Source organism: Cydia pomonella, chromosome 7 (genome assembly GCF_033807575.1).
Source record: "Cydia pomonella isolate Wapato2018A chromosome 7, ilCydPomo1, whole genome shotgun sequence".
In the NCBI taxonomy this organism is placed as follows: Eukaryota; Metazoa; Arthropoda; class Insecta; order Lepidoptera; family Tortricidae; genus Cydia; species Cydia pomonella.
The window spans coordinates 15796376-15812462 of NC_084709.1; the positions used below are offsets into that span (position 1 = coordinate 15796376).

The 16087-nt window shown below is 47.9% G+C and overlaps 1 protein-coding gene across 1 annotated transcript; it reads left to right on the forward strand.

The window, feature by feature from the left end:
• Positions 1–1790: 1790 nt before the first annotated feature.
• LOC133519988 (dihydrolipoyl dehydrogenase) lies at positions 1791–15795 on the forward strand. Its single transcript, XM_061854211.1, has 12 exons — positions 1791–1951; positions 2289–2411; positions 2857–3093; positions 3641–3781; positions 4613–4778; positions 5679–5836; positions 6238–6374; positions 6791–6878; positions 6988–7089; positions 7739–7876; positions 10345–10434; positions 15558–15795. The coding sequence occupies exons 1-12, from the start codon at positions 1910–1912 to the stop codon at positions 15621–15623; spliced, it is 1488 nt and encodes a 495-aa protein (XP_061710195.1). The 5' UTR covers positions 1791–1909; the 3' UTR covers positions 15624–15795.
• Positions 15796–16087: the final 292 nt, after the last annotated feature.

Here is a 16087-nt window from a genome sequence, read left to right on the forward strand (position 1 = left end):
TTGGAAGCTCACAAATCGATCACAAACAACCACTCCGCCCTTACGATTACAGTTTATCTTAGACAACAACTGGAAACTAATGCATCCAAAGCATGGTTAGAATATAATTTTATAAAATATAAAAATACATACCTATATAGTATTGTGTTATTCGTGGACCAATTTGTTATTTTTAGGTAAAGTAAATTCCGCAAAGGGTACTTAATGCATCATTGGGGTGTTTGTACTAATTAAAATTAAACTTTAAGGTAAAAAACATTTCTTTTAGGGTTTCTTATTAGGGCTCTGACTAAATATTATATACTTTCTGAGGTCTACGTATGTGCCTGTGCCTACCTATCTAATGTATAAAGATATCCCTTCTTGATACGAATTACGAACTTAACAAAATTCAATTCGATTTCTTACATATTACAATAATGGTTACAAACAAAACAGCTGATTTATTTATTGTCCATTAATTACGATGTTAAAATAACCTACTGTTCTATTTTAATTCATGTTCAATTAAATACCAGACTGCATCGACATATCTATTGTTATTATCATTTAAATCATTATTTATGTTCGGCGATGGAAATGAATATAAATTGCAAATTAAGACAAAATTAAACCTAGTGAGCATAAGTATTTCATAAAATTAATAATTTTATTGCTCAGCGAGATAAATGCATTTAGCGTGTCTGTGCTGAGCTCAAAAAATACATAAACATACTTTTTTTTACTCACAACCACAGCTGTCAATTATTTAAACCTAAGTAAAATAATTACAAACAGTAACTCACCAGAATAATCGAAGTGGCGTACACGTCAGTTGATTAGTCGCAATCTAACACAATATTTTGGATATAAACACGTGAGAGCGACCGGCTATTTTCTGTTATGTAAAAACACGGCGATTTGTCACGCGATGCGCACATAGATCAGCGACTCCCCATCTACAAATCCATTCCGCGTCTGATTGATAAACAAAACTTCCGCCCCCATGGAGCGCGCGCAATCTCATGTTGCTAGAGTAAAAAAAAAAATATTTACAAACACTTTCAAGGCTATATTGCACAAAAAAAAAACCTGACTGACAATATATAAGTTTTGATTTTTTTTATACTATACATGAATCACATTTTTTGAACCTTTCAATGTGTTATTTATTAGCTCAACCCTCCTGAGCCTGTTTTCCTTTTTATTTATAATTTATGATATACAATCACTGCCGATCTTTTTGGCATGAAACAAGCATAAAATTACTAGCGTCTATATGCAAGTCCAGACGGGATGATCAAATCGACCGATTCGATCAGAAAAGAAATTAGCGTTAATCTCCAATTTAATCACCAATTTTAGATTTATGGTACTATTTGTGCGCTCTGAATTTAAAAAAAATGCCTCCAAACACGAACTAGTGTCAGAAATTGCAGAATTGAATTGAATTGTTGAAACTGCAGTTTGGCAGATTAGTAGTTTAAGGCTTTTTGTAATCTTCTTTTGATTCAAATAAAAAAAAAAAAAAAATGGTATTCTTGCGTCCGCGCCACCTGATCTGATCAGACAATTTAATCAGATTGGAGAAAAATTGTTCCCGCCTGGAGAGGCCTTAATAAGCTCAGGGGGCCTGTCATGAAAACCGAAATTCGCAAATTGAGGGTCTTTCTCTTTTACTCTTACTGAGGCGTGATTACAGTGACAGAGAAAAATGGTCCGCTATTGACGAACTTCGATTTTCGCGGTTATAACCCTGATATTTTTTATTATTTCCAATAGCAACACACATTATATTGTCACATCACAGATGACATTTCATGACATTTACATGACTTTTGCTTGATCGTCGCCATCGTCAGGGCCAGGGCCAGGGCTCTGAGTATATTTTTCTGCGCTTCTGCAACATCTTTTCAACAAAAAATACAAAATGGGCTACAAATTTCTTAAACTAGCTTCCACTTCCATAAGGGTAAGCTATACTTTCTTATTTAGATTCAATTCTTTACACAACAAAAGGTTACTTGTTATGCAATGATCACGTAGAGGTTGGAATGGGTTACTGAAACAAGAATTATGTTGGGATAATGTTTTCTGATATAAGTGAAATAAAACATTCAACAGTGTGACACAGTATATGGTATATCGTTTATTTGTTTTCACTGACCTTCAAGTACATGACCGATTAATCTAGGCCGGTGCACTGCAATACCTAACGTATTGGATATTCTCTTTACCTCTTTAAAAAAAAATGTATATTTTCTGACTATCAATTTTAATGCATTATATTACACACAAAATAATTGCAGCCAGTGAGTGTCCGAATTGGAGTGAGGTCGTACGCAACAAGCCATGATGCAGATCTCGTGGTTATCGGCGCCGGCCCTGGCGGTTATGTCGCAGCGATTAAGGCTGCTCAGCTTGGAATGAAGGTAATAAAATCCTTAGACCTTGTTATCCACTGACTATCTAACTAAAGTTGTATGCTTACAAACAGGACAACCGTAAAACACTTGCGAATGTATTTTACAAATATTTTTCTCTTCATCATGCTACAATTAGTTGGCCACGCCTTTTTCCTGTATTTTTTCACTTTACTGCTATTACACTATTTTATGTATGAAGTCATGGGTGGCCTAAGGGTGAGCGGTGTGATGCCAACCAATGGTGTAGCTAGGTGTGGGCGAATAGGGCCCTCGCACTTAGGGGGCCCCGCAATGCCAACCTTTTTATTACCTTAGAAATACATATTCAAAAGAGCCTCACTGGTGTGGTTTTCGCCTGGCCCGCGGCTAGATTAGTTCACGCTACACCACTGATGGTAACAGGTGCATTGTCTGTGTGATTGTTAGTGTGTGTTTGTTTTATTTATTTCAGGTAGTGTCTGTGGAGAAAGAACCTACTCTTGGTGGTACCTGCCTAAATGTGGGATGTATTCCCTCTAAGGCTCTGCTGCATAACACACACTTGTACCACCAAGCACAGCATGACTTTAAGCGCAGAGGCATTGAAGTTGGATCTGTACAAATGAATTTCAAAACTCTGATGGAGTACAAAGAAGCATCTGTGAAAGCCCTTACTGGAGGAATTGCTATGCTTTTCCAAAAGAATAAGGTTAGTTAAAAAAAACATGGAAATTTCATGGTTATAATTATTTTGAATTCCTTAGATTCAAAACCAATTGGATATCTTATGACTATATATTCAGTAGGCAGTGAGAATGTGCAGTAGAAGCAGAATAACACACAGCAACCCACAAGCTGATGATAAACTAACACAGTAGCTGTAGGCACAAAATTTATAATATTTCCATTTCAGCCAATATTAAATGTTTAGCAAAAATAAGTAAGGCACAGAAGCCACATAGCGGCATGGGACCGCTCCGCCATGGGGCACGGAGGTGGTGCAGTGCGTAGTTTTGTATCGCGGTGTAGACACTACTATGTGGGTTCTGCATCTAAACACTTTGTGAGAACTTGAGTTGAAAATGAAATTACTTCCTCGCATGATATGCTAATAAGTTTAAGCTGGTGCAATTTGGTTGCGATACAAGTATAGCAGGCCAAGTTTACTGCAAGCCACTCAAACAAGATCATAATTTTGTGGAGCTGCTCATGTGCTAATTCTTGTAAACCATTTGTAATATATTATTATATAACAGGTCAAGCTGGTAAAGGGTGTAGGCACCATTGTGGCCCCCAACAAGGTAGAGGTGAAAGGCGCAAGTGGAGTAGAGACAGTTAACACTAAGAACATTCTGATTGCCACTGGCTCTGAAGTCACACCCTTCCCTGGAGTTCCAGTAAGTATTGAAGATCCACATTATTCTATGCTTGTATTGTAATATGGGTAATTTAATAACTAGCGCCTATTTTGTGTGAGGCGGGATAGGCTAATCCAGCGGGCTCAATTTCTCAAGAAATCCTATCAAACCTTTTTGACCTATGCTTGAAAATAGAGTACCTTTCAAGTAGATGCGTGTTCCGATTTGTCTTTCTGTACTCAAATTCAATGCTTAAGTCAGGATAGACTGTCATAGAATCAGGTGTGCCTTTACTGGACGACACTACACTATCTATAGTGCAATAGAGTTGGACCAAGATAAGTCTGCAGCAATTTTGATAGTGCAGTTCTTACAATTGTATTATTAATAATCCATATTATTTTGTGAGACACGTAGCAACTTGACACGTAGCAAATACATGAGTGACCCATTTTAATATATCTAATGAAGTATGTTAAACACAAGTCATATTCTCATTATGTTTAACAACACTTTGTTCTCTTCACATACAATGCATACCTTGTCTTATTTAAAATAAATACTAATTCTATGACAAACAATTATTTTATTACTGCCACAAAGTGAGTTTATAACAAAACTATAAAAAAAGGTTAGATGTGTTGTACGTCAGTCTCGTCAGTCTCGCAATCGTTATACCTATTCTAGTATTTGATGCATTATGATAATTGTTAAAGTATAGATTATTTTGTTTTTTTTACAAACTGGTATTAACCTAATTTTAAGAAAGTGCTACGCATTTGTCCAGTGACACTCAATTTTATGTGAGACGTTTATAATCATGGTTATTGAATTAAATAATTGGAATGAAAATGAAATTTCTGTTTTCAGGTTGACCAGAAAAATATTGTGGATTCGACCGGCGCCCTATCCCTGTCGCAAATCCCTAAGAAGATGCTCGTCATCGGCGCCGGTGTCATCGGTCTGGAGCTCGGCTCGGTCTACCAGAGGCTCGGCGCTGAAGTCACGGCTATTGAGTTCCTTGGCACCATTGGTGGTTAGTTATTTTTATATTAATCGATTAGAAATCAATCTTAAACTGGATTCTTAAGATGCTTGTTATCGGCGCCTGTGTCATCGGTTTGCGGCCGGCTGGTGCTCGGCTCTGTCTACCATAGCGCGGCGGCATTCGGCGCTGAAGTTATTGCTATTGAGTTCCTTGACACCATTGGCGGTAAATTCTATTTGATTTATGCTAAATAGTACATAATTTGGCTATTGAACTTGCTATCGGTAAAAAAAACTTATAATCCCTTTCTCTTCACATGAGATTTGTGTGCGTGACCTCAACTCTTATGCGGAAACCAATAAAAGTCATTAATAATAAATGTCTCCTCTGCAATGAGAGCAAGAATGCAATTATTTTACTTAATCTAAATCCAACCCTAAACTGATCTCATGAAAATAGCCCCATTCGCCTCATATTATTATAAAGAAAATAATTTGTTTAGTCATTTTTACAAACTTTTATTTAACTTGCCCTGTTAGTATGTATGGGACAAATCTTGCAAGTTAAATTTGACCCACTTCCCGGTTTCCGATAAAGCTGAAAATTTGCATACATATGTAAGTCGGGTGACAATACAATATTATGGTACCATCAAGCTGATCAGATGGAGACAGGAGGTAGCCATAGGAACTCTGTGACAAAACAACGCAACCTAATTGTGTTTGCGGTTTTTAGAATTGTCTCAATGAGTATTAGTTTCTTGTGGAAAATAAAGTACAGTCAGCGATAAAAGCTTGTACCAAAAATGAAATTTTTGCCAAAAACTTATTACAATATTGATGAATGAAAAACGAAATAAAAAGTATGTAAAATTCCTTTCAGATATTTATTTTTGTCTGCAGTCCTATTATTCACTATAGCATTCTAAGTTTAGCTGCAAATTTCCAGGTGTCGGTATCGATCTGGAAGTGGCGAATACGCTCCAGAAAATCCTGGCCAAGCAGGGCATGAAGTTCAAGCTCGGCACCAAGGTCTTGGGCATCAAGAAGGAGGGAGAAACTGTCAAGGTCGAAGTGGAGGCAGCCAAGGGCGGCAACAAGGAGACGGTATGTTTTTTTAAGGAAAAGCTTCTTTTCTCATCATAGCGTCTGACTGTAAACTGAAATAGATGTCACATATGAAATAAAAAGTGACCAAGGCCTCCAGTGCCCGAGGCTGGATTAGAAGAACGTGGTTGAGTTGAAGCCATCGCGTCGGCAGAAAAGTTTTACCTCCAAGTCCCACGGACGAGACTTTCATAGAAAACATTAAACGTTAGAAAACCCTAGAACTTTGACATGTCTATGGCTGGGACTCATATATGGGTAAAAGTTAAATAGCGAACAAGTGCTCTGTTACTATCCGGAAATATAAATATAGTATTTGGAATTAGCTGTGTTATGCGTATCAAATCTTCGTTAACGAAAATTTGTATATAAAAAAAACATTATTCGGAATATGATTTCAGTTGGATTGCGACGTCGTGCTGATCTCGATCGGGCGCCGGCCGTACACCCGCGAGCTGGGGCTGGACAAGGTGGGCATCGCGCTCGACGACCGCGGCCGCGTGCCCGTCAACGAGAAGTTCCAGACCAAAGTGCCCGGGTATACCATTTTTATCTTTACTACGAAGAACATAAGATCTAAAATCCGACACAAGCAACCTGGGTCTCGATACTGTTGGCATTGCCTTTGGCGGTCGCGGCCGAGTGCCCGTCAGCGAGAAGCTCCAGATTAAAGGTCAACATTTCCTACACCAGCGAACACGGGTTGTACAAGGTGGGCATTACGCTCGACGACTTGAAGGAAAACTTAATCATGGATGTTACATCACTGTACTTATTGCGAATTGAACAACAAAGTAAACTTTTATAATAAATGTTACAACAGCAACCTTCATCTCTGTTCTTCGCAAAATTTTGTACCCATGTGTAATTTATAAACTTATTGTGTGTGTTTTAAGTTGAGGTGATAATAAAACGCAAGAGTAATAAAGTAATATTGTAATTTAAATATTACAGAATTTATGCGATTGGCGACTGCATCCACGGTCCCATGTTGGCGCATAAGGCAGAAGACGAAGGCATCGTTTGCGTGGAAGGCATTAAGGTACTGAGCTATTTAATTACTATTGCATCCATTTAATATAAACTTTATTAGGTTGATGCAAATTGCGCGTCATCGTGGATGACACGAACTATATGTGGTTTGATTTCAGGGCATGCCGGTACACTTCAACTACGACGCGATCCCGTCGGTCATCTACACCACGCCCGAGGTCGGCTGGGTCGGCAAGTCGGAGGAGGACCTTAAGAAGGAGGTCAGTTTACATACAGCTCATTTTTTATTAAAAAAAAAAAAAACTTTTTAGGAAAAGTCGAAAACTGGGAATTGGGAGTACATATATCTATTTTATTTTGCCGCCTCAAAGTTTCAACGTTTAGGCATTACAAAAGGAGTCGTCGAAGTTACACTGTAGCAAGTCATGTTAACATTAGTTGGAATAGTTGGGTATATCATTTCACGAATTCATTCAGGTATTTCTACCCTCCTCACTCCCAGTCCTTGAAAATGGTTCTTTTTATAAGCTTTTATTTATTTCTACCAGTTGTCTGTCTGTAATGTTTATGTGTCTGTCTGTAATTAAATCTTATAAGTAAAATTTGACTCTCTTTTCGGTTTCCAATGATGTTGAAAATTTTTATACAAGTGTATGTCGGGTGACAATGCAATATTATGGTACCATCAAGCTACTGATGATGCAGACAGGAGGTGGCCATTGGTAAAATTGTTAAATCTTCTTCTTTCCATTATGTTACCCCCTGCTGGGGTGTAGGGCTCGAACCATTTTATTCCACTGTCTCCGGTCCTGGGCAAGCTTGGGAAATCGTTAAATACATACCTACTAAAACCACCGGGTATTGGGAGTGTTACATACTATACTTATAGATCTATTTAACATCTTTCAGGGCAAAGCGTACAAAGTAGGCAAATTCCCGTTCCTGGCGAACTCCCGAGCGAAAACCAACGGCGAGCCCGACGGCTTCGTCAAGGTCCTCTCCGACAAGGCCACCGACGTCATCCTCGGCACACATATCATCGGCCCCGTGAGTATTCATCCAAGGACCTTACGTTTAAACCGGATTCGTCCTGGTTTTTCTATTCTAACGCGAAATAGTCTACGCGCCGGTCCGGAAAAAGTACAGGACGGATTTCATACTGCCCTGATTCAAATAAATAAATATTATATGATATTTTTACACAAATTGACTAAGTTCCACAGTAAGCTCATTAAGGCTTGTGTTGTGGGTACTTAGACAACGATATATAAATAAATAAATAAATAATAAATATTATAGGACATTATTACACAAATTGACTAAGTCCCACAGTAAGCTCAATAAGGCTTGTGTTGAGGGTACTTAGACAACGATATATATAATATATAAATACTTAAATACATAGAAAACACCCATGACTCAGGAACAAATATCCATGCTCATCACACAAATACATGCCCTTACCAGGATTTGAACCCGGGACCATCAGCTTCGTATGCAGGGTCACTACCCACTAGGCCAAACCGGTCGTCGATTTATATATATAATATATAAATATTTATAAATACTTAAATACATAGAAAACACCCATGACTCAGGAACAAATACACACAAATCATTCATCACACAAATAAATGCCCCTATAGTCGTTAGATTTGTAGCTGGCCCCGAGCGGCTAATCCTTTGTCTATTGTTAAGTAAAACCGCACGTGCTACTACCTGCATAAAAAATGGTCTGGTCACTTAGTTAGTTGGTTATGCTGGGCATTTTCCGCAAATCGACAACCATTGTGCCTATTTTGCGTGAAAACGAGGTAGCACTACTCTAGCCACCCCAGCTCTTCCACGAAACCTAGCAGTGTCTTCAGGTTGCTAACTGCCTCCTTTAGTCCGGTCACTTTAACCGCTTATTGAATTACAACTCCTATGCCAATTGAAATAAGATCCAAAATTAACAAATGGAAACATTGTGATGGTTGCCGCTGAGAGCGAACCATACATATCCTTCAGTCTGAGGGGCTTAGTGAAGGTTTCCAGGCTAACTCAGGGTATGGAGGATGAGCTGACAGAAAACACAGGTTTCACTTAGCTAAATGGCATCTTTCGCGCCCTTTATTATTATCAAGAACACTTAACCATCAAGCTATATATACACGGATATCATTAAATAGAACCGGCGTTACGTAATCGGCTCGCGGGCCCTGGGTACGGCGGGAGATCGGAGTGTTCCCCGGGGAACGGGGTCAGGAATAAACCTCCGGCTATCTACGCGAGAACACACGCGGCCAGGATAGGTTTAGCGGAATCGGGGCACTGGGGATAACCTTCCCGGCTAACTACGCGAGGACACGCGCGGCCAGGGAAAGCTATACTACGGGGGAAAGGAAGGAAGAGTCCTGCGGCTATCTACGCGAGAACACGCGCGGCCTATTCAGGACTCGGCCCTACGGGAAGCCCGGGACGAACGCGAGAACGCGCGCCGCCACACCGGGCTGAGCAGCCGTTGTTTCCAGCGCGGGCTCGAAACATCGACTGGCTATCGCTGCTTGGTCCGCGCCGGTTATATAGGTGCGCGGCGCCGGTGTCACGCGGCAGGGTTGTGATCGCTGCTCTCTGCCCGCCACGCGCCTCGCCCCGCCGTTGCATTGTGACGTAGCCGTGACGTCACAACATAATTTGCGATTTCTTGTGTGGTTCCTCTACGGTTACTGAGTGCCGGCGAGTCGAACGCTAAACAGTCTAAAATGTGTTCTCGAGGTGCATAACAAAGGCGCGTTACGAGAGAGCGCACCTATACTAGTTTTTTGAGCGTTGGACTAGCCCGCGCTCAGGTGCCAATTACAATTATACCCTTTTTTTGCAGGTTTTACTTAACAAATTTAACAATAGACAAAGGATTAGCCGCTCAGGGCCAGCTTCAAATCGAACGACTATACCAGGATTTGGGCCTGGGACCATCGGCTTCATAGGCAGGCTCTAGTGACCCCACTAGGCCAGACCGGTCGTCCCAGGTCGTCGAGATATCTGATTTGAAAATAACTTAGACCTAATTTTGCACAAAAAAATCAGCTAATCATAGCGATTTTAAGTCTTTCTTGAGGTATATAAAATGGCGCTAAAATAATGAGGTCAGATTTCTGTATAGTCGTTAGTTTTCAAGCTGGCCCTTACGGCTAACTCTTTGTCTATTGTAAGTAAAACCTCGCAACATATTATCCATTTGATAATTTTAAATCTTATTGCAATTTCCATGGGAGTTGTAATTCAATAACCGGTTAAAGTGACCGAACCTCTTTTTATGCAGATAAGTAGCACGTGCGGTTTTACTTACAATAGACAATGGGTGAGTCGTTAGGACCAGCTCGAAAACTAACGACTACAACAGACTTACATGAAAGATACTGTTTATTTTGATGACGATTCCTTCACCTTAGTAGTAGTGTAAGTATGACCTATGGGATTGAGTTTGTGTGGCAACTGGCAAGTAGCGAACAGTAACGAGAATGTAATCGCAGGGTGGCGGCGAGCTGATCAACGAGGCGGTGCTGGCGCAGGAGTACGGCGCCGCCGCCGAGGACGTGGCGCGCGTCTGCCACGCGCACCCCGTGAGTACTGCCGCCTACAGTCCCGGCGCATGCCATACCGCATCCAATGTTTCAGCGAGACAACGCTATGCGCGTACTATAGCGACATCCCGCTCGCACGCAGGAGTACGGCGCCGCCGCCGAGGACGTGGCGCGCGTCTGCCACGCGCACCCCGTGAGTACTGCCGCCTACAGTCCCGGCGCATGCCATACCGCATCCAATGTTTCAGCGAGACAACGCTATGCGCGTACTATAGCGACATCCCGCTCGCACGCAGGAGTACGGCGCCGCCGCCGAGGACGTGGCGCGCGTCTGCCACGCGCACCCCGTGAGTACTGCCGCCTACAGTCCCGGCGCATGCCATACCGCATCCAATGTTTCAGCGAGACAACGCTATGCGCGTACTATAGCGACATCCCGCTCGCACGCAGGAGTACGGCGCCGCCGCCGAGGACGTGGCGCGCGTCTGCCACGCGCACCCCGTGAGTACTGCCGCCTACAGTCCCGGCGCATGCCATACCGCATCCAATGTTTCAGCGAGACAACGCTATGCGCGTACTATAGCGACATCCCGCTCGCACGCAGGAGTACGGCGCCGCCGCCGAGGACGTGGCGCGCGTCTGCCACGCGCACCCCGTGAGTACTGCCGCCTACAGTCCCGGCGCATGCCATACCGCATCCAATGTTTCAGCGAGACAACGCTATGCGCGTACTATAGCGACATCCCGCTCGCACGCAGGAGTACGGCGCCGCCGCCGAGGACGTGGCGCGCGTCTGCCACGCGCACCCCGTGAGTACTGCCGCCTACAGTCCCGGCGCATGCCATACCGCATCCAATGTTTCAGCGAGACAACGCTATGCGCGTACTATAGCGACATCCCGCTCGCACGCAGGAGTACGGCGCCGCCGCCGAGGACGTGGCGCGCGTCTGCCACGCGCACCCCGTGAGTACTGCCGCCTACAGTCCCGGCGCATGCCATACCGCATCCAATGTTTCAGCGAGACAACGCTATGCGCGTACTATAGCGACATCCCGCTCGCACGCAGGAGTACGGCGCCGCCGCCGAGGACGTGGCGCGCGTCTGCCACGCGCACCCCGTGAGTACTGCCGCCTACAGTCCCGGCGCATGCCATACCGCATCCAATGTTTCAGCGAGACAACGCTATGCGCGTACTATAGCGACATCCCGCTCGCACGCAGGAGTACGGCGCCGCCGCCGAGGACGTGGCGCGCGTCTGCCACGCGCACCCCGTGAGTACTGCCGCCTACAGTCCCGGCGCATGCCATACCGCATCCAATGTTTCAGCGAGACAACGCTATGCGCGTACTATAGCGACATCCCGCTCGCACGCAGGAGTACGGCGCCGCCGCCGAGGACGTGGCGCGCGTCTGCCACGCGCACCCCGTGAGTACTGCCGCCTACAGTCCCGGCGCATGCCATACCGCATCCAATGTTTCAGCGAGACAACGCTATGCGCGTACTATAGCGACATCCCGCTCGCACGCAGGAGTACGGCGCCGCCGCCGAGGACGTGGCGCGCGTCTGCCACGCGCACCCCGTGAGTACTGCCGCCTACAGTCCCGGCGCATGCCATACCGCATCCAATGTTTCAGCGAGACAACGCTATGCGCGTACTATAGCGACATCCCGCTCGCACGCAGGAGTACGGCGCCGCCGCCGAGGACGTGGCGCGCGTCTGCCACGCGCACCCCGTGAGTACTGCCGCCTACAGTCCCGGCGCATGCCATACCGCATCCAATGTTTCAGCGAGACAACGCTATGCGCGTACTATAGCGACATCCCGCTCGCACGCAGGAGTACGGCGCCGCCGCCGAGGACGTGGCGCGCGTCTGCCACGCGCACCCCGTGAGTACTGCCGCCTACAGTCCCGGCGCATGCCATACCGCATCCAATGTTTCAGCGAGACAACGCTATGCGCGTACTATAGCGACATCCCGCTCGCACGCAGGAGTACGGCGCCGCCGCCGAGGACGTGGCGCGCGTCTGCCACGCGCACCCCGTGAGTACTGCCGCCTACAGTCCCGGCGCATGCCATACCGCATCCAATGTTTCAGCGAGACAACGCTATGCGCGTACTATAGCGACATCCCGCTCGCACGCAGGAGTACGGCGCCGCCGCCGAGGACGTGGCGCGCGTCTGCCACGCGCACCCCGTGAGTACTGCCGCCTACAGTCCCGGCGCATGCCATACCGCATCCAATGTTTCAGCGAGACAACGCTATGCGCGTACTATAGCGACATCCCGCTCGCACGCAGGAGTACGGCGCCGCCGCCGAGGACGTGGCGCGCGTCTGCCACGCGCACCCCGTGAGTACTGCCGCCTACAGTCCCGGCGCATGCCATACCGCATCCAATGTTTCAGCGAGACAACGCTATGCGCGTACTATAGCGACATCCCGCTCGCACGCAGGAGTACGGCGCCGCCGCCGAGGACGTGGCGCGCGTCTGCCACGCGCACCCCGTGAGTACTGCCGCCTACAGTCCCGGCGCATGCCATACCGCATCCAATGTTTCAGCGAGACAACGCTATGCGCGTACTATAGCGACATCCCGCTCGCACGCAGGAGTACGGCGCCGCCGCCGAGGACGTGGCGCGCGTCTGCAACGCGCACCCCGTGAGTACTGCCGCCTACAGTCCCGGCGCATGCCATACCGCATCCAATGTTTCAGCGAGACAACGCTATGCGCGTACTATAGCGACATCCCGCTCGCACGCAGGAGTACGGCGCCGCCGCCGAGGACGTGGCGCGCGTCTGCCACGCGCACCCCGTGAGTACTGCCGCCTACAGTCCCGGCGCATGCCATACCGCATCCAATGTTTCAGCGAGACAACGCTATGCGCGTACTATAGCGACATCCCGCTCGCACGCAGGAGTACGGCGCCGCCGCCGAGGACGTGGCGCGCGTCTGCCACGCGCACCCCGTGAGTACTGCCGCCTACAGTCCCGGCGCATGCCATACCGCATCCAATGTTTCAGCGAGACAACGCTATGCGCGTACTATAGCGACATCCCGCTCGCACGCAGGAGTACGGCGCCGCCGCCGAGGACGTGGCGCGCGTCTGCCACGCGCACCCCGTGAGTACTGCCGCCTACAGTCCCGGCGCATGCCATACCGCATCCAATGTTTCAGCGAGACAACGCTATGCGCGTACTATAGCGACATCCCGCTCGCACGCAGGAGTACGGCGCCGCCGCCGAGGACGTGGCGCGCGTCTGCCACGCGCACCCCGTGAGTACTGCCGCCTACAGTCCCGGCGCATGCCATACCGCATCCAATGTTTCAGCGAGACAACGCTATGCGCGTACTATAGCGACATCCCGCTCGCAACGCAGGAGTACGGCGCCGCCGCCGAGGACGTGGCGCGCGTCTGCCACGCGCACCCCGTGAGTACTGCCGCCTACAGTCCCGGCGCATGCCATACCGCATCCAATGTTTCAGCGAGACAACGCTATGCGCGTACTATAGCGACATCCCGCTCGCACGCAGGAGTACGGCGCCGCCGCCGAGGACGTGGCGCGCGTCTGCCACGCGCACCCCGTGAGTACTGCCGCCTACAGTCCCGGCGCATGCCATACCGCATCCAATGTTTCAGCGAGACAACGCTATGCGCGTACTATAGCGACATCCCGCTCGCACGCAGGAGTACGGCGCCGCCGCCGAGGACGTGGCGCGCGTCTGCCACGCGCACCCCGTGAGTACTGCCGCCTACAGTCCCGGCGCATGCCATACCGCATCCAATGTTTCAGCGAGACAACGCTATGCGCGTACTATAGCGACATCCCGCTCGCACGCAGGAGTACGGCGCCGCCGCCGAGGACGTGGCGCGCGTCTGCCACGCGCACCCCGTGAGTACTGCCGGCCTACAGTCCCGGCGCATGCCATACCGCATCCAATGTTTCAGCGAGACAACGCTATGCGCGTACTATAGCGACATCCCGCTCGCACGCAGGAGTACGGCGCGCCGCCGCCGAGGACGTGGCGCGCGTCTGCCACGCGCACCCCGTGAGTACTGCCGCCTACAGTCCCGGCGCATGCCATACCGCATCCAATGTTTCAGCGAGACAACGCTATGCGCGTACTATAGCGACAGTCCCCGCTCGCACGCAGGAGTACGGCGCCGCCGCCGAGGACGTGGCGCGCGTATGCCACGCGCACCCCGTGAGTACTGCCGCCACTACAGTCCCGGCGCATGCCATACCGCATCCAATGTTTCAGCGAGACAACGCTATGCGCGTACTATAGCGACGTCCCGCTCGCACGCAGGGAGTACGGCGCCGCCGCCGAGGACGTGGCGCGCGTCTGCCACGCGCACCCCGTGAGTAATGCCGCCTACAGTCCCGGCGCATGCCAATACCGCATCCAATGTTTCAGCGAGACAACGCTATGCGCGTACTATAGCGACATCCCGCTCGCAACGCAGGAGTACGGCGCCGCCGCCGAGGACGTGGCGCGCGTCTGCCACGCGCACCCCGTGAGTACTGCCGCCTACAGTCCCGGCGCATGCCATACCGCATCCAATGTTTCAGCGAGACAACGCTATGCGCGTACTATAGCGACATCCCGCTCGCACGCAGGAGTACGGCGCCGCCGCCGAGGACGTGGCGCGCGTCTGCCACGCGCACCCCGTGAGTACTGCCGCCTACAGTCCCGGCGCATGCCATACCGCATCCAATGTTTCAGCGAGACAACGCTATGCGCGTACTATAGCGACATCCCGCTCGCACGATGCAGTGTGCTAAGCGCCTATACGGCTATGTGATCGATGCTCTTCGACAAAAAAATTGTGACCGGAAGAGTAGCTATGTATCCAAAAGATCGCATCTCGTTTAGATTAAGGGAACGATGATGTCATTAAACGATAATGCCAACATTACAATAAGTCAATATGGCATTACTGTAACTGGTGTGACTGAAACACAAATCTCTGGTTTGAAACCGTTGTTTGAATTTACAGTACTATCCGAATTCTGCATACATCCGTGTATAGATAGTGTCATTCACGATGACGCGTGCCTTGACTCATAATATCATGTTATTAAAGGTTAGATTTGACAAATCTACGCGTCATCGTGTTTGACACTATGGAAAATTTTGCTAACAATACCGTATGTTTTCAGACCTGCGCAGAGGCGCTGCGTGAAGCGAATCTCGCGGCGTACTGCGGCAAGCCCATCAACTTCTAAATATACATCGTGTAGTACACTCGGAGACCAGTGGCCGTGGGGCCGAGCGGAGAAGTGGCCCCGACGATAACCACCATGTGACGACTCTGCAGTGATCAGATTTTTTATGGTGAAACAGTCGAGACAGTACAATGAATAAAACTAAAGTATAATAAATATATTAACAGTGAAACGCTACATGATCATTGTATCATAGACACAAAGTTTAATTTCGTCTGACTGTTTGCGTTGTGTCGCCGTCAGATATACCGAAGCAAGCAGGCACTCGCACAAATATCAGAACACTACTCAATTGCCAAGGCGTTCTGGATTTTTTTTTTGCAGTCTACTCTGGTGTAGATATTTTTGATGCTGACAATGCTTAAATCCACAAGCAACTTTTTTCGTCTAAGCCAGAGGTCGGCAAACCGCGGCTTGCGAGCCGCATGCGGCTATTTGGGGGTACAATTACGACTTTTTACGTC

Bases quoted from the DNA above. Each gene is read 5' to 3' on its own strand.
- LOC133519988 (XM_061854211.1), top strand. From the start codon at position 1,910: ATGGGCTACAAATTTCTTAAACTAGCTTCCACTTCCATAAGG. The intron at 2,412-2,856 runs GTAATAAAATCC...TATTTATTTCAG, and splicing joins CTGCTCAGCTTGGAATGAAG to GTAGTGTCTGTGGAGAAAGA. The intron at 10,435-15,557 runs GTGAGTACTGCC...GTATGTTTTCAG, and splicing joins GCGTCTGCCACGCGCACCCC to ACCTGCGCAGAGGCGCTGCG.